The 24,980-nt window shown below is 58.0% G+C and overlaps 2 protein-coding genes and 1 long non-coding RNA gene across 4 annotated transcripts; 1 reads left to right on the top strand and 2 right to left on the bottom strand.

Annotated features, from left to right (window-relative positions):
• Positions 1 to 943: 943 nt before the first annotated feature.
• On the bottom strand, positions 944 to 6,590 carry LOC107969288 (double C2-like domain-containing protein beta). Its single transcript, XM_054671139.2, has 2 exons — positions 6,032 to 6,590; positions 944 to 4,361 (listed from the first exon to the last, which is right to left on the bottom strand). Exons 1-2 carry the CDS (start codon positions 6,360 to 6,362, stop codon positions 4,165 to 4,167), a joined length of 528 nt encoding a protein of 175 aa, XP_054527114.2. The 5' UTR covers positions 6,363 to 6,590; the 3' UTR covers positions 944 to 4,164.
• A 5,618-nt stretch (positions 6,591 to 12,208) lies between these two features.
• Positions 12,209 to 13,069, bottom strand: LOC107969002 (uncharacterized). Its single transcript, XR_001710603.4, has 2 exons — positions 12,948 to 13,069; positions 12,209 to 12,539 (listed from the first exon to the last, which is right to left on the bottom strand). It is a non-coding gene; the product is annotated as an uncharacterized LOC107969002 (long non-coding RNA).
• A 77-nt stretch (positions 13,070 to 13,146) lies between these two features.
• Positions 13,147 to 24,114, top strand: LOC747679 (TBC1 domain family member 3G-like). 2 transcript variants are annotated; one of them, XM_054670527.2, is made up of 15 exons: positions 13,147 to 13,257; positions 14,700 to 14,772; positions 14,935 to 15,020; positions 16,125 to 16,347; positions 16,830 to 16,910; positions 17,353 to 17,460; positions 17,791 to 17,900; positions 19,150 to 19,198; positions 19,742 to 19,862; positions 20,576 to 20,670; positions 21,055 to 21,120; positions 21,584 to 21,683; positions 22,054 to 22,206; positions 23,188 to 23,619; positions 23,663 to 23,920. In XM_054670527.2, exons 2-15 carry the CDS (start codon positions 14,701 to 14,703, stop codon positions 23,797 to 23,799), a joined length of 1,833 nt encoding a protein of 610 aa, XP_054526502.1. In that variant the 5' UTR covers positions 13,147 to 13,257; position 14,700; the 3' UTR covers positions 23,800 to 23,920. The 2 variants fall into 2 exon arrangements, with proteins under 2 accessions (XP_054526502.1, XP_016786338.3); XM_016930849.4 differs by having other exon boundaries at positions 16,308 to 16,347; positions 23,188 to 24,114.
• The last annotated feature ends 866 nt before the right edge of the window (positions 24,115 to 24,980 follow it).

Below are 24,980 nucleotides of genomic sequence, written 5' to 3' on the forward strand. Positions count from 1 at the left end.
CAGCCCTGCCGACACCTTGACATTAGCCCAGGGAGACCACTGTCAGACTTCTAACCTGCAGAGCGGTGAGATAGTAAGTGTGTTGCTCTAAGCCTCTAAGTTTGTGGTCATTTGCTGCAGCAGCCATAGGAGGCTCATCCAAGGAGGATCCCAGCTCCAGCCCCTGGTGCCCTGGGGTGGGTTCTGCAGGACACCTGGTGTGGAACTGGAGTCTCCTTCCCAGGGCATGCCCTGCCTTTGCGGACTGTCCCCTCTGCCTGGAACCCATCCTGGCCTCAGGCATGCTCGTGCAGTGGCCTCTCTGAGCGGGAGTATTGCCACCACTCCTTCCTCCTGTGCCAGCGACTCTGAGCTCCGTGTCTGACTCAGTCTGATGCCCGCCACCCCGGCCTAGGTTTGGAGGTCAGGCAGCCCGGGGTTTCAATTCCAGCTCTGTGGCAGCGTCAGGTTCCCCACCGTGGAAAGGACACAGGAATCCCTCTCTCGCACTGCTTTCAGGAGCTGGTCTACAAGGAGACTGCTCTTTATAAAACACCGGGGAGAGTCCCGGGGACTTCCTACAACAGGCCCTGCCGGCTCCAGTCCCACGAGTTAGGGGTCACTGAGCTCCCGCATTGGGCACACTTCCCTGGTTACACTCACTCTTGGCTCTCACATCCCTGAGCTCCACCTGCAGCATAAGGACATCCAGGCCTGGTGCGGGGAGCCATTTCTTCCCCAGGAGTAGGTGGTGGGGCACTGCCGTGTCTCCTACAGCCCTGCCTTCCCCAGAGAAGGCGCAATGTTCCCTTCCGGGGTGGTCCTCCTGGACTGCGGTGGGCCCCGGGCATACACATTTAGGTCCCCAAGTCAACTCAGACTCTGCCCTGTGAAACTAAAAATAAAGCAACACTGAAGTGTAGGATGCACAGAAGGAAGGAAGTCTAAGAAGTTCTGATTTTTCATGGCTCAAGGTCACCTTGATGCTTTTATTTAATAGCATTTTTTTCTCTCCTCTCCTAGATGCACTGTTGTGCTGGTGCCTTAAGTGCATTTGGGGTCGGCCTCTTGGCCCATCTCTCATGGGAATGAGGATTCTGTGGTCAAATACATTGGGCAGATGCTGCCTACTTCATCCCCCTTACTGAGAGTCGAGGAGCAGCCCATCAGCACATTAAAGGCTCTGGTAAGTCCTACAGTAAAGAAATTGGTTTAACAATGTTTTCCAGTGTGATCTGACCACAGTCTTTGTTTGCACATCATAGTAACCTCCAGCTGAGAATGCTTCTTATAAAATGCCAGCCTGGAAATTCTCCAGGGGTTTCCCCCGATCAGCAGGTAGGTAACGCTGGAAGGCATCCGGGGTGTGGGACAGACTGGGCGCTCTGCATGGAGGTGAGTGGCTGAGGTCTCCTCAGCTTGCTTGGGCTCTGAGGGGGAGTGGCAGCTGTGGGCTTCCCTGGGTGCCCCCAGCCCAGTCCAGGCCCCATAGGTGGGCACAGCTGGTGGGCAAGCCTGGGTGAAACTCCCTCACCTTCCTGGCTCCTGGCCGCAGGTGCAGCTTGACACAGGGGTCTGCCAGCCCATTGTGGTCCATGGGCTTCAGGTCCCGGGTAGAGAACAGCAAAGGGTGTGAACGGGAAATCGGGGGATGGAGCTGCCAGGGCCTGCAGATGCCCTTGTCCCCTGGGTCTCCTGGCTGGGTCCATTCATGGCCCCTGTCACAGAAGCCCCTGGCCCCACACCTCCAGACACAGGGAGTGAGGGTGGCATTGCGGTGCAATCTCCCCTCCCACAAACATCCTGGCCCAGGGCAGCTGTTAGGGGGCCTCTGTCAGGACAGACTTTCTCTCCTCGCCATCCTGAAAGCCAGGTGGCTCACCTTCCTCTGAGCCTCCCTCCCCACCCCGCTTTGGTCAGGCCCTTCCCTCGTCCTGACTCCTCTCCCCCATCTTCCCAGCACCGCCTCCTGAGAGGCCACATCCCTCACTGACCCTAAATCCACATAACCCCGGGTCACCGTCCGAGAGGCCCCATTTCTGGCCATATTTGTCACAACTCCCAGTCAGTCCACAGAGGTCACACAAGCTGATCGGCCACAGAGGGTTCCTCCACAAGACGGCGCCCCTCACTCACTCTGCCTTCCGTTCCTTCAGAAAACCCAGCCAAGCGTGCAGACCCAGGGACACACAGAAGGATGGGCAGATAGGGGCTTCGCTGACCTCAGCAGGCTCTTGTTTCGGAAAACTGCATTTTTTTTTCTTCTGGGCTGGAGCACAGGGCTGTAGGGAGGCAGCTGTGACATCTGTGGGGCGCAGCCGGTCACCCCAGAACATTATTCAAAGATGCACCGCAAGGCCTCTACCCAGCCGGGTCAGGGAGGCAGCCTGGCTGCTCACACCAGGCTCATCTCCAAGGGGAGGCTGAGTCTCCCTCCCAGGCCGACTCCCACCTTGGTTTGGCAGAGCTCCGGGGGATCGGGGGGCTCCCAACCACCTACTTCTCTGCCACTGGAAGAGGGCAGAAGTTTGGGGGCCTGGCTGGCATGGTTTCTGGGCTCAGCCCCTGTAATCACTCGCTAGGAAGTGGATGAGTACTTTTCACCCGAAGCCTCAGCTTTATCATCATCTGCGCCTCAGCCGGGCGCAGTGGCTCACACCTGTAATCCCAGCCCATGAGTCCAGGAGTTCAAGACCAGCCTGGGCAACATAGTGAGACACCGTCTCTACAAAAACTTTAAAAATTAGCTGGGTGTGGTGGCACATGCCTGTGGTCCCAGCTATTAGGGAGGCTAAGGGAGGAGGACTGCTTGAACCCAGGAGGCAGAGGCTGCAGTGAGCCATGATCGTGCCACTGCACTCCAGTCTGGGCAACAGACTGAAACCGTTTCTCAAAATTAAAAAAAAAAAAAAAAAAAACGGGCAAGGATGTAAGAGTCCCATCTTCCCAGGGCTGGAGTGAGAGGGAGGGAGATGACGTGGACACAGGGCCTGGCAGGCAGAGCGTTTCCTCCCCTTCCCTGCACGCCAGGCCCCTGTGAGATGCCAGAGAAGTGGCTGAGGTCAGGTGGGCATACGTGAGCTGTGCCCTGCACTGTGGGGCTGCCTCTGGGACAGGGCCTGGCTCAGTAGCCCCATGTGCACCCACAGTGACATGGCTGCTCTTCCAAACCCAACTCCCTCACCCTGGCCTCTTGCCTTTCCCACCACGTGCCTGGAGTGCAGAGTTCTGGGAATCTGGTGGCCCACCCTGTGCAGGGGGTCCCTGACCACTGTGTCTTATTCTTACAATTCGTATACATTTGTTCGTTGCAGCTCAAAATGTTTTCACTGGGTCCTGTCTCTTGACACATTTCACTTGCATATCTTTGGGCCACCAGAAGTTTTGGCATGTCTGTCCAGTGGCTCTGGTTGTCCCACCTCTGTACCCCAAGACACCCGTGGGGGCTAGGCTGGGGGTGCTGCCACACTGGGACGGAGTGATGCCTGCTCTGTCCTTCTGACCCCTGGACTGTGATGGGCCCTCTGCTGCTGCCTCTCCTCTCCTTCACCCGGCAGGCCCCTGAGCACCCTGAACAGCCACACATTTGGCCAGAAGCAAAAAGACCAGTGGGCACTGCCTGAGGCCGTGTCACCGTGCTGCCAACAGCTTCTGTGCCCAAACAGGTGGCTTCCCTGGCCCTGACCCCGGGTTCCCACCAGTGCCTCCACCCAGCCCTCTGTGGGGCTGCCCTCCCATGGAGTCTGACCTCTGTCCACAGAAGGGGGAGGGCAGGAGGCTGATTCCAGGTCAGGGAGCTGTTAGTGGGGCTCTTGGATAGACCCTCCCCAGCTAGTGAGTTGGCAAGAGGCAGAAACTGACCCCATGGTTTAGGGGCGGCTCCCACAGGAGGGACAGGAGGAGTGAGCCATGAGAGGAGGCCCTGGCTGGTGCTGGCACTGAGGGGATAGATGGGGGGGCATCTGGCTTTGAGAGGAGAGCCTCTCCCCCAAACCCCAGCCCTGCCCCTCCCTGGGCCTCTCAGATGCTGTTGCTGGTGAAGTGTTCAGGAGAGGAGATTCTGATTCTCAAGTATCATTCAGCCTGAAAAAGGAAGTTTTGACACGGGCTGCAGTATGGATGAAGCCTGAAGACATTCTGCCGACTGAAAGGAGGTAGACACAAAAGCACAGATACTGGGTGATTTCACTTATATGAGGTTCCTAGAACAGTCACATCCATGGAGAAGGAAGCAGAAAGGCGGTTGCCAGGGGCCGGGGGAGGACGAATGGGGAGCTGTTGTTTAATGGGTCCAGTTTCAATTTTGCAGGATGAAGAGGCTTCTGGAGATGGGTTGCACACAGTGTGAAGGTAGAAGGTACTGAGCATGACTGAACTGTACCCTAAAAATGGGTGGGTGGGTGGGGAGTGAAGGAGCAAAAAGAAATGGTTGCAATGGGAAATTTATACTTGTATATTTTAGCACAATAAAAAAACCCAAGAGTCTCCGAGGACTGGCAGTGCTCATTGAATGCTCACAACAGCCACGTAGAGCAGGGACAATCAACCCTATTTACAGATGGGCAAACCGAGACTGACCCTTAGAAGAGCGGACAAGCAAGGGTGCACCCCGGGGCGTCCAGCCTCCCCCAGGCCCTCCAGAGGCCTGTGCCAGTCCTGCTTCTGCTTGCCCACCCTGGGCCCCTCCCCACACCCCAGCCCCAGCTCCCCACACCCCAGGACCCCGGCTCTTCCGGGAAATGCACCACATCCCCGTCCCTGCAAAGCTGGATTTACACAGAGAAAGAACTGGGGACTTGGGGAGCCACCATGGCTCGGGGCCTCCCATCCGCACTTCCAATGCCTGAGGGATACACCCCTAAGTGGACCCCCAAGCAGATCCCCCATCCTGGAGAGATGCGGGGGTTTTCGCTTCGGGGGGCACTGGTCGTCCCCACCTTCAGCTTCCGGTGGCACATTTGATCCTAGGGAAACTCCAGGCTGGCAGCCTGCAGGCCCTGGTGAGTGCCTGGGCCCAGCGCAGACACCCTTGCTGCGCGGTGGAGGGGCCCTGGGGAAATCCGAGCGGGACTCTCACCAGGCAAGGTCCACATCCTGGGCAGGGTGGGGTTTGACGCTGGTTTTCTGAGTGACATGGCTGAGGCCACAGCTGGGCTGGGGCTGGTGGGGTTGGGGAGGGGTCTCCCATCCCACCCCCACCCCACACAAACCGATCCCTCGCTGGATTGCGACCTCTTCTGGCCTCGGTTTCCCAGCCAGTCCCGGCCCTGGCCGGACATGCACCCTCGGGGGCGGGAAAAGGTCCCGGAGCGTCCGCCGGTCGGGCCTCGGCCCCGGGACTCTGGCCCTTGCCTGCTCCATGGGGCTCGGGGCTCGGTCCGGGAGGAGGGGGGTCCTTTCTGCCCGGGGCAGCGGGCGCAACCGGTGGGCAAAGGTCCGCGGCCCTGGAGAACGCCGCGGCGGGGTCCACGGACACCAGAGGAGGAACCGCCAAGGTTTTTCCAAAGGACAAGCGGCGCGGCGGTCCTCCTAGTTCCTCGGCCCGCGCGCCACCCGGGAGGCCGAACCGGCCCCAGCCCTGGGCCCCCTCCCCAGCCCGCCCCAGCCCCGACCCTCCGCTGCGGGGCCCTCCCGGAGCGGCCGGCCAGCGGGGAGCAACTACGCTGCCGGCTGCAACGCGTGTCTCCCCGGGACGCAGCTCCGCCCTTCCCGGGAACAAAAGCGGCTGCCCGCGCCTGAGCTCCCAAACGGCTGGCGGGCAGGGAGCGGGCGCCGCGCCGGCTCCCCGGAGCCCAGCCCCGGAAATGGGACACCCACAGCGGGTGCCCCCAAACTTCCCACCTCTCCCGTCTGGTCGGGGGAGGGGTCGGGGCCGGTGGGCAGGGCGCGGAGAGCGCACGAAGCGCTTAGGGGGTCTGCGGCCCCGCGGCGGGGGGTTATGCCAAAGGAGAACGCGACGACGCGAGGGGGAGGGACCGAGGGCACCCCGAAGCCGGGGACCGCCAAGCCGGAGCCAGTGGAGGGGGGCGAAGTCGGCGAGTTGGAAACTTACTGCAATCGTCCACTCCTAGCCTTTGGCGTTCGGCTGGTCCTCTGGCGGCTTGGCGGGCGGCTGCGCAGGGCTGGGACCTGTGCTGGATCGTTAGGCTTCCGAAGAGATGGTCGCCATCCTTGTCGTCGTCGCGGGCGCCGTCAGAGGGGCGGCGGCGGCCGGCGCTGGCAGTGGCTGGGCGCGCGGGGGCGTCATGGGGCAGGTCCCGCGGGAAGTGGGGGAAGTAGCCAGAGACCTGCTGGATGGGGCGGATGGGGCCGGGGCACACGTCGATGGCCACGTGCTCCTGGATGCAAATGGTCGCCTTTTCCCCGCGCCGCCGGGGGGTCATACAGGCAGCGCCTCCCCGCCCCCGCACGGCCTGGCCCGGAGCGACCCCCGCCGGGGGCGGCTCAGCAGGCCCGGCATGGCGCGGCGGGGCCTCCGCGAAGGCCAGCGCGAGTGAGTGCCAGGGGCGGGCAGGCAGGGGACCGGCCCAGCCCGAGTCACCCGGCAGCAACCACGCAGCGTGATTGTGCGGGCTGCCCAGGCAGCGCGGAGCGGAGAGAGCTTCGTGGGGCCACACTCACTCGCACTCACACCGGCGGACACGCCGGCCTGGGACCCCGTGCGCGCACTCCCTCGGGACAAGCGGGGAGCCAGCAGGACAGGGACCCACGGAACGCACACTCACTCACACGTTCCTGCAGGTGTCAGCACATGCGGGGCTCCGTTCGCTCTCACGGGACACACGCAGGTGTGCAAGGACAATGCAAGTGCACGCACACGTGTGCAGACACGTAGTGGAAGCATCCACTCGCTCATACTTGTAAGACACACACACACACACACAAACATATGCACACATACAGAGTTGGTTGAGGATGCTGTAACACAGTACACCCCCTAATGCACACACACACACACACACACACACAGACACACGCACACACAGGTGATCAAGGGCACCCAGGGGAGAATCTTCCATACCCCCAAGGACCCCTAACAAGATGCACAAACATGCACCCATAGAAGTAATCAGGGGACCCTGGGCACAACTCCCTCTCTCCTTCGCCATCTACCAGGACATGGAGTCACACTCCTAGGCATGTGTGGACAGGCTGCCTACACACGGGCAGGACATGTATATGCTCAACTGTACAAGGACACTGCGGGCACACTCTGCGCACACGTATTCTCAGGTCACATAAACACAGCACTCTGGAACCTGGAGTCAGTCCCTCACTTGGTCAGTGAGTGGGCTGAAGCACCCACTGGGACAGGGTGGCTGAGAACCAGGACAGGGCCTGGTCAGGAGGGGTTGAGGGCAGGGCCTGGGAAGTGAGTGATGCAATGAGGTTGGGCAGTACCACCCCCCACCCAACCACCCACTGCAGGCCTCCCACATCATCGGGTCACTAAACAAATCCCAGAGGGCCCAGCCCCAGCTGTTGCCTGGCTTTCCAGAAACAGAACTCGGTTGGGAATCGCTGCTGCTTGGACAGGTCTGTCCCCAGAAAGCCCTGGGCATGGATGGAGTCCTGTCTACCCTCTGGTTTCCACTGACACGTTTACCTACCAACATTCTGTCCAAGTCTCCTCTTCTGAGCCCGCACCAGAATCACCCTTAATGGAGAGTCACAGGGAGAAGACGTCCACCCGCGCATGAGAAGACAGGCCTCGAACAGAGCCTTCCTGCACAGCCTCAGAAGGGACCCACCTTGCTGACACCTTGATCTTGGACTCATGGCCTCCAGTACTGTGAGACAGTAACATTCTGTTGTTGAAGGTGCCCAGTCTGTGGTACTGTAAAGCAGCCCTGGGAAACTAACACAGCCTGTTAGCCCACAGATGGTGGAGAGATGGAATGCTCCGTGGAGCTCCAGGCTTACTGTCTGCAGCCCCCAAAGTGTGCTACGGGACCCTTGGGTGGGTGCAGGTATGCAAGGTAATTTGGGGTAGTTCAAGGTGAAGAATTTCAATGGACTTAATAATGTATTTATCTTGCTGGGTAAATGAGGGATCCCCAACTGTTAGGAACCAGGCTACACAGCAGGAGGTGAGAAGCCAGCCAGTGAGCAAAGCTTCATCTGTAGAAACAGCCACTTCCCATCCCTTGCATTACCACGTGAGCTGTGCCTCCTCTCAGATGAGCGGTGCCATTATCTCATAGGAGCGTGAACCCTACTGTGAACTGCGCATGCCAGGGATCTAGATTGCGTGCTCCTTATGAGAACCTAATGCCTGATGATCTGTGACTGTCTCCCATCACCCCCAGATGGAACCATGTAGTTGCAGGAAAACTAGCTCAGGGCTCCCACTGATTCCACATTATGGTGAGTTGTGTAATTATTTCATTATATATTACAGTGAAATAATAGAAATGAAGCACACAATAAATGTAATGGGCTTGAATCATCTCCACATCATCCCTTCCCCTTCTCCCGGGTCCGTGGAAGAATTGTCTTCAAGAAAACTGGTCTCAGGTAGCAAAAAGGTTGGGAACCGCTGGTGTAAATGCTTCAAGGAATAGTTAAGCAGCTTAAGGTTTACATGCTACAAAAAGTACAGGTTCAAACGCTAATAAAAATGGGTGCAAATGAAAACACTCTCTTGCTGTGGTCCAAGGAGTTTTAAGCATTCTATCAGAAAGACTTGCAGCTTGGAGCTGCAGCTGCCCTCCCACATCCTGTCCACTGTAACCCCTGCAACACACAAACACACATATGCACACACGTGTGCGCACACACACAAACACACACACACACGCTGTGCTTCATGCCCTCACTTGGGTGGCCTGGGAGGGAATGTGTTTGTTTGTTTGTTTGTTTGTTTTGAGATGGAGTTTCACTCTTGTTGCCCAGGCTGGAGTACAAAGGCGAAATCTCGGCTCTCTGCAGCTTCCGCCTTCCGGGTTCAAGCAATTCTCCTGCCTTCGCCTCCCGAGTAGCTGGGATTACAGGCATGTGCCACCATGCCCGGGTAATTTTGTATTTTTAATAGAGATGGGGTTTCTCCATGTTGGTCGGGCTGGTCTCGAACTCCCGATCTCAGGTGATCCTCCCGCCTCAGCCTTCTAAAGTGCCGGGATTACAGGCATGAGTCACCGCGCCCAGCCGGGAATGCATGCTTTTAGGAGAAACGAAGACAACTCAGGCCCCTCATTCTCCTGGTGTTTGCACAAGTGCCTTCTCCACAGACCATGCTTCAGTCTCTTTCTTAGTTCTCCTTCTTACTGAAAGAGAGAAGCAGAGCCCCATCATGTACCCAGCTGCTTGGGGCCCAAGCCAAGTGTGCAAGCTTCCTGGGGAGCCTAGTGAGTGGAAGGCACTGCAGACCCTCCCCAAAGAAGCATCAGTTTTTGATGGATCCTTGAGCCCAGGAAGGCAATAGACAAGACATCATGGTTCACCAGAAGAGACAACAAAAATGCGGTGAGGAAGGGCAGTAGTCAAAGGTTTTATGCTCCACGAGAAGGGGTTCTCAGGGCTCTAAGCAGCAGGCAGACTTTATTGCATGTGTAGTTAGGTGATGGCGACCTACAGTTTTCACTGGGAACTGGCATCAAGAGTAACTCGACCTCCTACTCCTGCACGTCTCTCTCTGTCTCTTTGTGTTTTGTATCTCTCTCCCCATCTCACCCTCCTTATCCTCTCAGCCTCCTCTGTCTCTCTCCAAATCTCTCTTCCTCTCTCACTTTCCCTTCTCCTCATCTCTCTTTCTCTCTCCTTCTTTTCCAGTTCTCTCTCCCTCCTCATCTCGCTGCATGCCACTGTTCACGCTCCTGGGGCTCCACGTGGACAGGTGGACATGGGACTCCTAGGCTAATTTTCACGGCACAAGCACAGGGCTGCAGGACCTTGGTCCCCCACCTCCCAGCACCCTCAAAATGAGAGGTGTGGGGTGTGCCCGTGCTCTCCTGGGTGGGCGTCCCACGCTCCAGGAAGCAGAAACTGCAGGACAAAGCTGGCGCAAGTGACATGCCCGCGTGGCTGCCGGCTTCCATCTTGGGATCTGCTGAGGCCAAAGCAGAGGACACCTGCCCCGGACCGACCCTGCACCAGGGTAGGGGTAGGGGTGGGTTTGGGGGTGGGAAGGGCGATGGGAGCAGCCACTGCAAAGCAGTCCCTGGCTGGCTTCCTGCCCCGCACCCTGCCATGCAAGGCCTCTCCTCCCGCCCCCAGCCCTGCCCCTCACCACCTCCACCCCTAGGTTGTCCAGATCCAGGCTCCAGAAGTCTCCTAGGATCCAAGAACTAAGGGCAACCACTGGGCTCCGCAGCCCCTAGTCCATGAGTCAGCCACCCCTCTGCATGCTGACAAACCTTGGCTGTCACTTATCCTCCACCCCAAACCAGCCCCAGCCCCATCCTATTGCAGGCCTGTGTGGCTGCTGGAGAGGCTGGGCTCCCTTCCTCTCCCTGAGGCTGCCTGATATGCTTTCTGGATCCTGGAGAAAACTGACCCACTATTCTCATACTGGTGCAACTTCTTCCAAGACCTCAAAACTGGACCACATGAACTTGTCTTGCTTCTTGTTTCTTCTTGCTAGGGCTGTCACTGGGACAGTCCGAGATGGGGGGTTGGGGGAGACAATGGATGAATGGATGGATGAATGGGCGTCCCCCCACCAGCATTACCACCTCCTCCTAAACATAGTCCTGAGAGCTCTATTTCCTGGTAAACTTCCCCCTTCCCACCCTGGTCCAGAGAAGCCCAAAGGCCAGTGCCCTCCACCCACGCTTCCTGGGGTACACTCTACTTTCTTCTTGCCCAGATGTCTTAACCTGGCTCTACCAAGCTAGAACAGATAGCAGGGATGAGCCCCCAGCCTCTACCAGGAAGATTTGCCAAAATGTTCTCAGTTTAGAAGCAGGGGCAGTGACGGGGCCTAGGGATGACCCCAGGGTTGTCACTCAAGCAGCAAGAAGGGCAAGGAGCCCTGTTTCCTGCCCTTACCCTGGGAGAACTTGGCCAGGGCTCCACAACGCCCTGCAGGGGCAGGAGGAGAACAAATACACCCTTCTCTGGAGGAAGTCACCACCATCCCCAGGATGCAGGAGATGGGAGCACACTGGCAGAGCCCTCGCGTGCTATAGGGCAAGGCCGACAGGTCTGTACTCGGCCTCAGCCCCAGGGGAGCTGCAACATAGACTGAGACCCTCACATGTTTGGCTCTGTGTCCCCACCCAAAACTCATCTGGGATTGTAATCCTCCTGTGTCAAGGGAGGAATCTGGTGGGAGGAGATTGGATTTGGGGACAGTTTCCCCCGTGCTGCTCCCCGGATAGTGAGGTAGTTCTCAGGAGAGCTGATAGTTTCAAAGTGTGGCACTTACTGGTTCTCCACTCACTCCCTCCTGCCGTCTTGTGAAGAAGGTGCCTGCTTCCCCTTCCCCTTCTGCCATGATTGTAAGTTTCCGGAACTGCAAGTCAATTAAGCCTGTTTCCTTTATAAATTACCCAATCTCAGGTATTTCTTTACATCAGTGTGAAAACAAATGAATACAGTCCCCTTCCCTGAGGTGCCTTCCCCTTAGGCAACCAGCTGCCCCCATGCTCCTCTTCTGCCCCCTGGTATTTCCTTTCCCCTCATGGGGCCCAAGTGATCCACATGGCCAGCCCCAGCCCCATCCTCCTGCAGGCCTGTGTGGCTGCTGGAGAGGCCAGGCTCCTTTCTGCACCCCGAGGCTGCCCGATATGCTTTCTGGATCCTGTAGAAAACTGACCCACTATTCTCATACCGGTGCAACTTCTTCCAATACCTCAAAACTGGACAACGTGAACTTATCTTGTTTCTTGTCTCTTCTTGCTAGGGCTGTCATTGGGACAGTCCGAGATGGGGGGTGGGGGGAGACAATGGATGAATGGATGGATGAATGGACAGTAGTCCAGGGAGATATCCCTGTGTGTCCTGAACTGGGCCCTTCCTCCAATGAGAAGCCTTCCTGAGTGTTTCTACAGTCATCCCTTGGTATCCATGGATTAGTTCTAGGGTCCCTGGGGATACCAAAATCCATGGATCCTCAAGTCTCTGACATAACATGGCCTAGTATTTACATATCAGCTATGCACATCCTCCTGTAGACATTAGACCATCTCTAGATTATTCAGGATGTGTAATACAATGCAGATGCTACATAAATGGTCGTCATACTGTATTCTTTAGGGAATAATGACAAGAACAAAGTCTGCACATGTTCAATAGAAATATAACCGTCCAATTTATTTTCTGAATATTTTCCATCTGCTGTTGCTGAATCTACAGATGCAGAGCTCCTGGATATGAGAGCCACGTGTGCTTTGAGAATAGGGTGGGTGAGGTTGCTAATGAGTACAGGGGAGCAGGTGTTGATCAGGAGGACCCTGCACTGGGGCATCTGGACGTCCTGCCTCAGGACTTGAGACTCCAGTTGGATGGCACAGGCAGACTCGGCACAGGCAGACTCAGCCCAGGTCAAAGCCGTCCCCTTGAAGTTTCATTTTATCCCAAGCTCTTTCTGGACCCTGGAATTTGGCATCCCCTAGGCCCTGCATGGAAGGACAGATGAACCAGGTTTTAGATAACATGTCTAGAAGAGTGAGCCCCTACTGTGTGCCCGGCACTTTCCTCACAGGATCCTCTAGCTAGACTATCCAAGGGTCATGGAGAGAAATACCCAGTTAAAATATCAGAAATGAAAAAGCGATACCATTAGAGACACTAAAAAGACCATTAGGTAATAGTATTAGCTTTTGTATTCTGAGATCCAGCAGCAGCAGCAGTCACTTCCCTCCACCCCTATGTGTACCCCAGGACCACCCTGGGCAGGGAGGGCTGAGGTTAGGGAGCAGCCATGGATGCTCTGATGCTGGCCCTGGGCTTCGGGGGTGACAGTGATGAGGAACTGGGTGCACACATGAGTGGGGCAGCCGGGCCTGGCCAGAGAAGCAACACACATGTGCAGAGACGTGTTTAGCCACATACACGTGTGCACGCACGTGCACAAACACATTGCAGGCAGGCATGTTGATGCCTCAGGCAGCGGAGGACCCTGACTCTGGGCGCTGCTGACCCGGGCAAGGCCCCATTGTGATGCGTGCCATGACCTCAGAATGTCACTGGTGCTTAACACCTATCCGCGCTCTGGCCTGCCTCAGTGTTCTACAGCAGTTACACACAGGCAGTGGTATCTGTGAGCAGCTCTGTGGACTCAAAGGTTTTCTCCCTGAGAGGCATGACCCAGGCCAGCTGATTCATCAGAATCAGGTGAGCGTGACCTGCTCTCTTCCCTCCAGGCGGACTTGGGGACAGTGGCTATGGTGCGGGCGGTGTTGGCCTCTGTGGGGCAGCTACCGAGGAGGGTCATCCCTGAGCACTCACCAGGCGCCCGTTCTACACTGCCCGTGTAGACGATTGGCTCTTTTGTCTCCATGGTGGCTTCGTAGAGTGGGTGCTGTTCCCAAATGTCCCCATTCGACAGATGAGATGTCCGGGGTCAGAGAGGCAGTAACCGGCCTGGGAATCCGGACATGACCCTGAGTTTTGCTCTCAGCCCTGCCGTGTGCTGTGCTGGAATTCAGGCCTGAACCCTGTGACCTCCCTGCCCTAGATCCCAAATCTGCCCAGGTTTCCGATCCCGATGGGGCAGAGCCTGGTCCTGGCAGAGCCACTGGTATAGATCCACTGGTATAGATCCACTGGTATAGATCCACTGACGGTCCTCAGAACACCTCTGTGCCCTAAGCTGGGTCCCGATGGTCGCTGTGGGCCCCACTGAACACACATGGTCCCTTGTCCGGGGGAGCCTGCTGCCCTTGGGCAGCTGTGGAAAATGAAGGAGCCCTGGAGGGCTGGCTGAGGGGAGACTATCTTCCCTTCTGTTCAAAGGGGTCCGGGCACTAGGGTTCTCCCCAGGCATTTCTTGCTCTGTGTGGTCCTCTTGAGGCCTCGCCCTCCTTTTGCCTCGAGTATTCCCAGGAGGGACGGTCCATCCAGGTGTTCTCCAGGACCAAGGACCCACTGTTCGTCCTCAGTGACCCAGGAAAATGAAGCCTCCTCCTGCTGGGACGGCTCAGAATGGTGGACTCCACAGTCCCTCCGCGAGAGACGTGGTTTCCATGCGTACAATAGATCTTTCTCATCCCCCAAACCCAACACCCTCCTGCTCAACAGGCGTTATTCCTAAAGTGGCTTCACTGTTCAGACTGAAGAGCCACGGTAGCCAAAGTGATGAGCGGAGTAGAACCGAGCAGTCAGGAGAGATCTTGTTCCCTGTAGGAAACTGGGCATCTCTGAGGCCCTGAGCATCCCAGGAGGCCGATTGCACAGAGACCTCTGGTCGCTGACCCCAGTCTGCCTCCACATCCCTGGAATAGCCCATCATGGGCCCTTCACCCTTGGCAGGTGGAAACCATTCAACCTGCTGGGGCCGGTGTGTCCCCATTTCATGGCATTGGGGGACAACAGGATTCTCTGTCTAGGTCCCACTGTACTCAAGTCCTTGGGAAGATGCCCACCCCTGCTTGGGACTTGAGACTCCAGAGACTCGAGCGGCTGTGGGCCACTGGGTCTGGCCCCTTTTTACCTGGGGGCGGCGGTGGAATGGGGGTTACGCAGCCAGCCAGCATCTGGGAGCCCGACGAGAGCAGTTCAGGTGTTCTCCGAAGCCGCCGCGTACAGTGTAACCTTTAGACAATTTTGTCTCACAGGATGGACGTGGTAGAGGTCGCGGGTAGCTGGTGGGCACAAGAGCGAGAGGACATCATTATGAAATACAAAAAGGTACAAGTCAGTCTGCTTCTTGGAGGGAGGGCTCTTCCAGTGTGCCCTGGTCAAAGGGTCCTGGGCTCGCTAGGAGCACAGGGCAGGGACGGGTGGCCAATGCCCCCAGGCCCTTGCACCCTTTACCTTGGACCCCTCACCAAGGCTCCCTCTGGGCTACAGGGACACCAAGCTGGGCTGTCAGAGGACAAGGGGCCTAAGACTTTTCGAAGCTACAACAGCAACGTCGATCATTTGGGGATTGTACAGTGAGTCCTCTGCACTCCCCTCACCCCTAAAGCACCTGTCTCAGCTCAGGGATGGGTTTGCTTTTAGAAAGGCCTTTCTGATGCAGGACATGTCTCACCAGGTCGGGTCAACCTCCTTTCCAGGGACAGAACTCCTCCCTGACTCCCCTGCAGGTCCAGCCCGAGGTTGTTGTTAGGCCAGAGGTGTGGGGCCCATCTAGGGAGCCGGTGGGAATGGAGACTGGGCTAGGTCAGGCCCCTGGGCGCTCAGCAGTTCTGTCGGCAAGTGAGCACAAGAGGAGCGGGGCAGCCTGAGGGTCTGGCCCTGTCTACTTGGAGACAACCCCGGTGAGATCCAAGGGTTATGGCCACAGGGTGAGGGGATGCCTGGCCCAGCCTCAGGGCTGTTGTCCAGCAGGTATCTAAGGGCCCACCTGCCCCTGTTCTCCCCCATTCCCCTAGAGCTACAGCCCTCACTGTCCCGTGAGGGGAAAAGGCATGGTGACAATGGGGGCTGTAGCCCTAGGAGAATGGGGGAGAAGATGGGCAGGGCCCCGTTCTGGGCATCTCACGGTGAGGCCAGGGAGGCAGCAGGGCTTGTGGCTAAAGACCCTGGGTCTGGTGCTGGGAAGGGATCTGGGGCCGGGTAAGAGGAGCCCAGCCAGGAGCCCAGCCCTCAGGGATCACAGGATGGAGAGACAGAGGATCCCTGGGGAGGTAGGGTGGGAGGGAGCTGATGAGCCGTGCCACTTCTGAAACGCAGGGTGTGTGGCTAGGGTGCAGGGAGAGGCAGGTAGATGCTGGGAGGTCAGAACCTGCAAGGGCCTTGGGGCTGTCAAGTGGGATGGGCCCCTGGTGCACCCAGAGTACACCGGGCAGGTCTCAGGGCAGGCTCCCTTGACCCTGGCGGGGTGATGTGGTCACTCCCTGAGGGACTCCTGTCAGGGCCCGGTCGCCCACCCTGGGCGGCCCCCATCCCATCTCAGGGCTAACCTTTCTCAGCTCCAGCAGAAAGCACCACCTCGAGTCCAGGACGGGCAGCCCCATTGGGCAGCCTGTCCGCCCCCCACGCCAGGGGCCCCAGTAACCCCGGCCAGGCTGTCCCTACACTCCTTCTTCTCCCAGGTCCTGCCCCTCCTGGGAGTCAGCCCCACAGGAAGGCCCTTGTCCTCCCTTCCCTGTGCCTTCTCCTGGACTGAGCCCTGAGCTGGAAAGGGACAGAGCCAGTCCTTTCTGGGGGTCGGCACCCAGGCTGGGGCCGCTCCAGGCCCCGTGCAGTTCCTCAGCTCTGCCTGGGTTGCCTTACAGTGAGACGGAACTGCCTCCTCTGACTGCGCGGGAGGCGAAGGTAAGAGCCTGATGCATGGAGGGGCTGGTCCAGGGACGTAGGGACTGGGCAGGTGGTCAGTGAGGCAGAGGAAGCAGCTGGCCTGAGCGGTGGCGGGTGAGGGCAACGCGCTGTCACTGGGAGGGGCAGCAGTCCCTGCTGGACCTGACCCCAGGTTGCTGTTCACTTTGGCAGTTTGATAAAATTCCAAAAGGAGAACCACAGTCCTGGCTTGGGGGTGGCTGCGCCCTTGTGTCAGGACCCCACCTAGAGGCTGGGACCTAAGACTTGTGTGGCTGTGGCCTGAGGATGGTACATCCCGGGGTCCCAAAGCCAGCCCACTGGTGCTCATTTGCTCAAAGGCTCTCAGCCCTTGAGGTCTGCCCTTCCCTGGCTCCTTCCAGCTGGCTCCCACCAGGGCTCCAGAGCCCAAGACCCAGCATCCGCGGGCGGCTCTGGGAAGCCTGGCAGCTCCGCTAACTCCAACATGCCTCATTTGACAGCAAATTCGGCGGGAGATCAGCCGAAAGAGCAAGTGGGTGAAAATGCTGGGAGAGTGGGACACCTACAAAAACAGCAGGAAGGTAATGTGTGGAGGGAGGAAGCACTCTCTGCAGAGACAGGGGACAGGCACCCATGGCTGTGGCCTGGCACCGTCAGCCTCTCAGAGGGTGGGTGGCACACTGTCCTCGCCCAGAGGACTGCAGGCCTGGTCGCCAGATTTCCTGCCTATTTGTGCAAGCGTCACCTTGCTGGGAGGGAATCTGAATCTAGGGCTGGGACCACCCGGAGCTCAAGGCTAGGGATGCCCTGGTGACCTGAAGGAAGGAAAAGGTTCAGATCAGAGTTTCAACTCTGAGTGTCCATCCACTCTTTCAGTCCTGGGAAGGGAGACCCTGTCCCAGCTTGATCTCACCTCTACTGAGGAACCATGGGGCCAAAACCGAAATTTCCAGAATCCCCGGGCTCTGGTCCTCACTGGGGTCACCCCGTGGCCTGTGACACCAGATTGTTTTCTGCCCACAGCTCATAGATCGAGCGTACCAGGGAATTCCCATGAACATCCGGGGCCCGATGTGGTCAGTCCTCCTGAACATTGAGGAAATGAAGTTGAAAAACCCCGGAAGATACCAGGTACGCTCAGCCAGAGGACAACAAACAGGACAGGCCGTGTCAGGGGCCCAGGTCTCCAGCTGGAGGGAACGTCAAGACCACCCTGGGGAGCTGGGGGTGAAGGTCAGATGAACACCCTGGGCACAGATGGTGACACAGTCACCACAGACAAACTCAGCTCTGGTGACCCTCCCTGGCTTCAGTAACAAGCCAAAATGCAGCTTTCTGCAGAAGGAAACCTTCCTTCTGTCCTTCCTTCCCGAAGTGCTGACTGTGGGCTGACTGCCACTGGGGGCAGGGAGTCTTCCATCTGTTCTGAGACTGCTTCCTCCTCTTGGCCCTGCCCTACAGATCATGAAGGAGAAGGGCAAGAGGTCATCTGAACACATCCAGCAGATGGACCTGGACATAAGCGGGACATTAAGGAGGCATATATTCTTCAGGGATCGATACGGAACCAAGTAAGTCTACGGGAGCCACAGGGTCCCAGCAGAGATGGGGTGAATGAGAGGAATGGGGGCTTCCCCGGCGCAGAAGCCAGGGTCACCCAGGAGGGATGACACAGCTGCCAAGAGCTCTCCTGGCCCAGGGAGCAGCCGGCACCATGAACCGAGCACCTCCCTGGTTCCAAGCCCTGGGCCAGACTGGAACATGTGGGGCCAGAACCCAGGAGGATCCTGAGGAGATGGAAGGCAGCAAACAAAATCATGCACAATGGTGAAAGGTGCTCTCCCTGACCCATGGGGACCCATGGTAGGACCCACGGGAGGGTGGCAGGATAGAGGGCCCATGAGCCCCCCCAGGCAACAGTGACAGCACCAAATGCTGGGAGAATTAGGGGTCCTGGAAACTCTCATCCAGGTCTGCTGGGAACATGACATGGCATAGCCACGTTGGCAGCCAGTTGGGCAGTGGCTCACAAAGCTCGATGGACTTGAACCACGCATCCCCGAAGTGTCACAGATATTGAACCCACTGATTTGGAAACTGACATCCACATGAAACCTGCATGCCAGGTTCACTGCTTGACTCCTCGTCACTCACACACGGAGCCTTCGGGGACGGCCTTCAACACGGGAATGGGGAGAGCAAGGCTGGTCCTCCCTTCAAACGGAAGACCCAGTGAGAAAAGGGAACGAGCCAGGGATGCCCGCACGAACGTGGGTGGATCCTAGATGCATTTTGCTGAGGGACAGAAGCCAGACCCAATAAGCTACCACAGTAGGATTCCCATTCCTAGGCCATTCTGGAAAAGGCCAAACCACAGGGACTGAGAAGCAGTCTGGGTGGCCAGGGGCTGACGCATCGGGGAGAGGCTGGGTGCATAGGGGCCACCCTGGAGACTTGGAGGATGAAGGAGTCGCCCCAGGAGGGGCTGGAGCGGTGGCCGGGAGACTCTGCACATTGGTTTGGAACCGTGGAGGAACTGTACACCCACAGACTGAACTGGCGTGTGTGCAAACTGAAAAAAAAAAAATCGTTCAGAGTGAAAAGGATCAGGCAAGTCACTGTACAACTGGGCTATTTGCATGTCACAGATGTGGATTTTACTGAAACATTTCTTCAAGAGTCTCAGGCCCTGAAGAGCTCACTGCTTATCTGGTGAATCATCTGAACCTGAAATGGGATTTGCTGTTAGGCTTTGTAGACAAAGTGGAATTAACAACATCTGCACAAAACAAACCAAAGCCCCCTTTCTCTGTTTCCTAGGCAGCGGGAACTACTCCACATCCTCCTGGCGTATGAGGAGTATAACCCGGTGAGTATTCCCGGCAGTGAGGTTCCCGGGCCATATTTCCATATTCACAGGAGTGGGTGTCTGGTGGGGGTGTCGTTGCTTCTTTTTAAGTTAGTATTTGTGACCCACCAGGATATAGGAGGTAGGATGTCAGCTCACCGCTGGCATAAACCTCCAAGGAAGGGGGTGGTCTCAAGGGGTCAAGCTGATACACAAAGGAGTCAGGGCCTGGACTCCTGGTGTCACCTGGGCCTGACCACCACTTCTCAGAACAAGAAATGACGCCCTCCTCCTGGGGCTGCCCCAAAGCCCAGGAGCTTGGCAGCATCGCACACAGGATGGTGCTATCAGCAGACATTTTGGACAAGGTGCTGAAGTGCCCGATGGACTTGGCTCTTGTCATGAAATGAATGTGCATCCTGAGGAGGCCTCTTTTTCAGAGGAAGCCTCTCCTTCAGAGGAAGCCTCTCCAGTCACCTCTGCCCTCTCCAATGACATGAGTCCTCCCAGGTGACCTCAGCCCTCCCAGCTGATGTCCTTCCATGGTGACTCTGGCTCTTGCAGGAGGTGGGCTACTGCAGGGACCTGAGCCACATCGCCGCCTTGTTCCTCCTTTATCTTCCTGAGGAGGATGCATTCTGGGCACTGGTGCAGCTGCTGGCCAGTGAGAGGCACTCCCTGCAGGGTAAGTGAACAGCTGCCCCAGGGACCTCCTGCAGCCAGACCTGGGGATGGCCACCCTGGCCAGGTGATCACAGCCTTCAGCCAAGGCACCCTCCTTGTGTTGCCAGCTTGTTGGGAGACTTTAGGATGTCTCTGCTGAGGGTCCCACAGGAGTCCACGGCTGACCCCCAAAGCCCAAATCAGACGCCTCTCATCCCCATCAACAGAGGGCATCTCATCCTCCCCGTGGCCACCCTCTGTGTCCTGGAGCCACGCCCTCCGGCTCTGATTCTGTGCAGCTGACTCTGCCCTCCCTGAGAGTCCTCCTGCCCTCCAGCTGCCCGGGCTCCTGCTGCCATCGGTGCCCACGAATAGGCCGACCAAGCCCAGGTGGCAGCATCTCCCCATCCCCTGTTCCCTGGCCCGACCCCACTACCAGGAGATGACCAGGAAGCCCAGCACCCACCCAGTTCCGGCCGCCCTGTGGTGGCCTGAAAGTCAGGCTTGCCCTTTTTGCACCCTGGCCCAGGAGGCCTCCAGGGGAACCTCCAGCCAGGCTCCAGGGAATGTTCCCGCCCCACCTCCCCAGGGTAAAGGCCGCATGTTGGGGTCACCAGATGGGAGGGTGGGAGGCCTTGGGGTTTGGGGGCCTCTCCAGCTGCCCAGCTCTTGCAGCTGATGGCTCCACATCTTGGGGGAAGGCTCTGATTTCACGATGGGCTGGGGGCTTCTCAGGATTTCACAGCCCAAATGGCGGGACCATCCAGGGGCTCCAAGACCAACAGGAGCATGTGGTAGCCACGTCACAACCCAAGACCACGTGGCATCAGGTGAGTTTATGGTCCCCTCAGCTCTTCCCAGAGGCCCTGCCTCCCGTGGGGCTGTAGGAGCAGGGGGGCTGGAGCCCCTCGTGGGGCTGGTGACTGGCTGAGTCCCAGCCAGGGCCTGACCTGGGACGTCGGGTTCTCCGTGGGCTGGGAGTTGGTTTCCTTTCCTGCCCTGGAGGAGACAGAGGCACAGGGATGGGGGCCCAGCTCCCGCAGAGCAGGGCAAAGGGCAGCGTGTCCACCGGGAGTGTGGGAAGGTGACAGTGTTGTGGGGAGCTCTGGACACCGCCCAGTGTTCTGCACTAGGGGAAGGGTCTTCAGAGGCCCTGGAAGAGGGAGGTTTTTAGGGCAGCCCAGTGGCCTGAGCACCTCTGTTGCTTCCATCAGGACAAGAAAGATCTATGTGGGCAGTGTTCGTCCTTAGGCTGCCTCATCCGGATATTGATTGACGGGGTAAGGAGGCATAGGGAGACCCTGGCTCAGGGACCCTCCTTGCCCTGCAGTGCCCTGCTTCCCCAGCCCGGGGGTCTGGCTCACTCCCAGCCCACAGGAGGCTCAGGCGGGTCCCCAAAGGACACACAAGCAAAACCCTCTGCCCAAGAGGGGTCATCCCAGGGCAATGGCTGGGGCTCAGGCCCAGCCTCATGGGCAGACTGGGCCAGGACCCGACTTGAGAGGGCTCAGGGAAGCCTCAAGCCCTGGGCAAGCCCCTCTCTCCAGGAGCCACATCCCCACTCAAATGAGTGCCCCCCATGAGGAGCTTCAAGACCTTGTCTGACCCAGCGTCCTGGAGGGCTCAGGCGACCCTCATGGGGAAGGTCACTGACTCTGGAGACTGAAGCCCCAGTGTGCGCAGCTCGAGCCACCAGCCCCAGCCTGGAAGGACCAGGTTCTTTCACACCTGCTGTCCCCACAGATCTCTCTCGGGCTCACCCTGCGCCTATGGGACGTGTATCTGGTAGAAGGCGAACAGGCGTTGATGCCGATAACAAGAATCGCCTTTAAGGTTCAGCAGAGTAAGTCTACGTGTGCCCAGCGGGGCCTGGGGAGCCCTGGGGTCAGAGCCCGACTGGCCCGAGGGCAGCTTCCTCACACTGTCCTCATGATCCTCTGTTCTGGCCCAGAGGGAGGTCTGGCCAGGTGGGCTGGGCAGGACACTGTGACACCGAGCCCATCCCCCACATGACCCAGATGAAAGTCGAGAGTGTGGTGAGCACTTCCCTGTCCAGATCGCCCCCCAGCCACAGTCTCCTGTGTATATCTGGATGCCTGGGGTGGCCACAAAAGGATCCGGCACCACCCAGTGGGAGACTGAAGTGGCCACGGGGTATGAGCTGTGACCATTCCCAGGTAACTCCCCTGGCCTGATATCCACCCTGTCCCTAGAGCGCCTCACGAAGACGTCCGGGTGTGGCCCGTGGGCACGTTTTTGGAACCGGTTCGTTGATACCTGGGCCAGGGATGATGACACTGTGCTCAAGCATCTTAGGGCCTCTATGAAGAAACTAACAAGAAAGCAGGGGGACCTGCCACCCCCAGGTGGGCTCCAGTGCCATGTCCCCTCCCATGTCCCCCTCTGGGGTAGTCAATAGTAGGGGAGTGCCTGGGACCCGCAACCCTACTACCTGGGCCTTCCTCTTCACCTTTTCTTCCTCCTCTTCCTCCCGGACTCTAAGAAAGTACAGGAGGCCCACCGGTCCTCAGGGCAGGCGCTCAGTGCGTGTATACTGGACATGCTGTGCACGCAGGAGGGGGATGTGGGCAAGACCCTCCAACAAGCCCCCTCCCACTTTCTGCGGTGTCTCCGTCTCCCCCTCGCAGGGCCCTCCAAGTTACTAGACGAGCCCAGACCCATTTGTGGGAGGCCCCGCCCCTCCCTGCAAGCACCCACAGCCTCAGAGAGCAGCAGAGGCCCCTCACTCCTGCACGCTCCTCCAAGGTTGCCAGGACAACAAGCCTTGAGCCAGGGAGACAAGGGAATCGGTGTCCCTGACCCACACAGCATTCAGGGAGAGGGCACAGGCGGGACCCCGGGCCCAGAGCCAGAGCCAAGAGTTCAGCCAGAAGTGGGAACGGTCAGTCCTGGCATGGACTGGGCAGCCCAGGAGGGCAGAGGGTGACCCACATCCGGGCCCAATCACCCACTGCGGAGACGGGTCCCCACGTGAGGTGGCAAGGGGCTGGGTGACATCCAAGGCCCCTCCCACCTGAGTTCTGACTGGGGGCCGTATCCCAGGCCCAACAGCCCTGGGATGAAGGTGTGTGGCAGGAAGCCCCCAGCCAGTCTGAACCCTGGGGGCAGTCCCAGGAGCCACCCGCCATGCCACGACAGCTTCCCCACGCCAGGCAGCACGCACCCCTCCCTCTGGGATCAGCAGACTACAGGCGTGTCCTCAGTGTCAGGCCATGGGGGCCACACAGAGACCCCGAGGACTCCAGAGACGCAGGCAGGTGGGGCCCAGCCCGGAAAGGCCTGCGTGGGCTCACTGGAGATGCTGACCGCGTCTGTTTTCCTTTCAGCCAAACCCGAGCAAGGGTCGTCGGCATCCAGGCCTGTGCCGGCTTCACGTGGCGGGAAGACCCTCTGCAAGGGGGACAGGCAGGCCCCTCCAGGCCCACCAGCCCGGTTCCCGCGGCCCATTTGGTCAGCTTCCCTGCCACGGGCACCTCGTTCTTCCACACCCTGTCCTGGTGGGGCTGTCCGGGAAGACACCTACCCTGTGGGCACTCAGGGTGTGCCCAGCCCGGCCCTGGCTCAGGGAGGACCTCAGGGTTCCTGGAGATTCCTGCAGTGGAACTCCATGCCCCGCCTCCCAACGGACCTGGACGTAGGGGACCCTTGGTTCCGCCGTTATGATTTCAGACAGAGCTGCTGGGTCCGTGCCATATCCCAGGAGGACCAGCCGGCCACCTGCTGGCAGGCTGAACACCCTGCGGAGCGGGTGAGATCGGCTTGCACTGCACTGAGCCACAATGTGGGCATGGACTTCCCGGCCCTGCAGTGCACCCAGCACTGATTCCGACCAGGGCACCCCCTTCAGAGCTAGGGACGAACAGCAGTGTGCTCCCACCTCAGGGCCTTGCCTCTGCGGCCTCCACTTGGAAAGTTCTCAGTTCCCTCCAGGCTTCTAGAAGCATCTGGGCCAGGGCTCATGGCTGGATAATTTCCCTAGGCTTAACAACCCAAGCAAGCTTCGCCTCCTCGTTTTATTTTTTGTTAAACTTATGAGAATGTATTAAGAAAGAGTGCAGCTCGAGAGACATTCAGAGATGGAGCACACCAGACCCCAGATCACAAAGCCAACCATGCCCAGCCCCTCCCAACACCCCCAGCCCCACGACCATCGTTCTGAATTCTGACGACACCGTGAGCCTGCCTTTGTACTTTAAACTCATGGAAGGATAACCACCTTCACGTTTTGAAATAAATGTTTCCTGTTGAAATGATTTTAGATTTTAGACAGAAATATTGAAAAGGCACTATAGTGTCCTCCTATACCTTCCATCCAGCTGCCCCTAATAATGATGTTTTGCAGTCCCATGGCACATAAGAAATTTAGGCCGGGTGTGGTGGCTCACACCTGTAATCCCAGCAATTTGAGAGGTCGAGGCGGGAGGTTCAGGTTCACTTGAGTCTAGAAGTCTGAGACCAGCCTGGGAAACCTAGGTGGACCTGGTCTCTAGAGAAAAGTCAAAGAAATTAGCCAGGCATGGTGGCGTGTCCCTATAGTCCCACCTAGTCAGGAGGCTGAGGCAGGAGGATTGCTGGAGCCCACGAGTTCCAGGAAGCAGTGAGCCATGATTGCACCACTGCACTCCAGCCTGGGTGACAGAGTGAGACTTTATCTCTTAAAAAAATTTCAGAAATTTAATGTGGGTACAATTCTATTAACTAAATAATAATGTGAACTATTATCTAAGGTTATGAAGGCTAGAATTATCCCATTTTTGCCTAACTTCTCATACCTGTCCCAAGATCCCACCTTGGACTCACCCTCTGCCTTCAGCTCATGTCTCTTCAGCTTCCTCCACATGGTCCAGCAAACACACACCTGGGCCGAATGGTAGAGCTGATTGCTCATACACAAAGGTAGACCGGTGGGCAGGGATTTTCAAACTTATACAGTAAATGAGTTTTCCTTGGTGTTCTGGAGAGCACCGTTTGAGAAACACTTTGACAGTGAATCTAGGCCTCAAGATCCATCAGCTGCTCTAGCTTGAATTTTGCTCAAGCTCAGTGAAACACCTGCTCTGCCGGGTGCACGTGAAAGGGGCAAGGATGAGTAAGCTGTAGATAAAGAAGACAGGACGCA

The sequence above is a fragment of the Pan troglodytes genome, chromosome 19 (genome assembly GCF_028858775.2).
Source record: "Pan troglodytes isolate AG18354 chromosome 19, NHGRI_mPanTro3-v2.0_pri, whole genome shotgun sequence".
Taxonomy (NCBI): domain Eukaryota; kingdom Metazoa; phylum Chordata; class Mammalia; order Primates; family Hominidae; genus Pan; species Pan troglodytes.

Bases quoted from the DNA above. Each gene is read 5' to 3' on its own strand.
- LOC107969288 (XM_054671139.2), bottom strand. From the start codon at position 6,362: ATGACCCCCCGGCGGCGCGGGGAAAAGGCGACCATTTGCATCCAGGAG. The intron at 4,362-6,031 runs GTAAGTTTCCAA...ACCCATTTTTAG, and splicing joins GCTAGGAGTGGACGATTGCA to GGTACAGTTCAGTCATGCTC.
- LOC747679 (XM_054670527.2), top strand. From the start codon at position 14,701: ATGGACGTGGTAGAGGTCGCGGGTAGCTGGTGGGCACAAGAGCGAGAG. The intron at 16,348-16,829 runs GTAAGAGCCTGA...CTCATTTGACAG, and splicing joins TGACTGCGCGGGAGGCGAAG to CAAATTCGGCGGGAGATCAG. The intron at 21,121-21,583 runs GTAAGGAGGCAT...CTGTCCCCACAG, and splicing joins TCCGGATATTGATTGACGGG to ATCTCTCTCGGGCTCACCCT.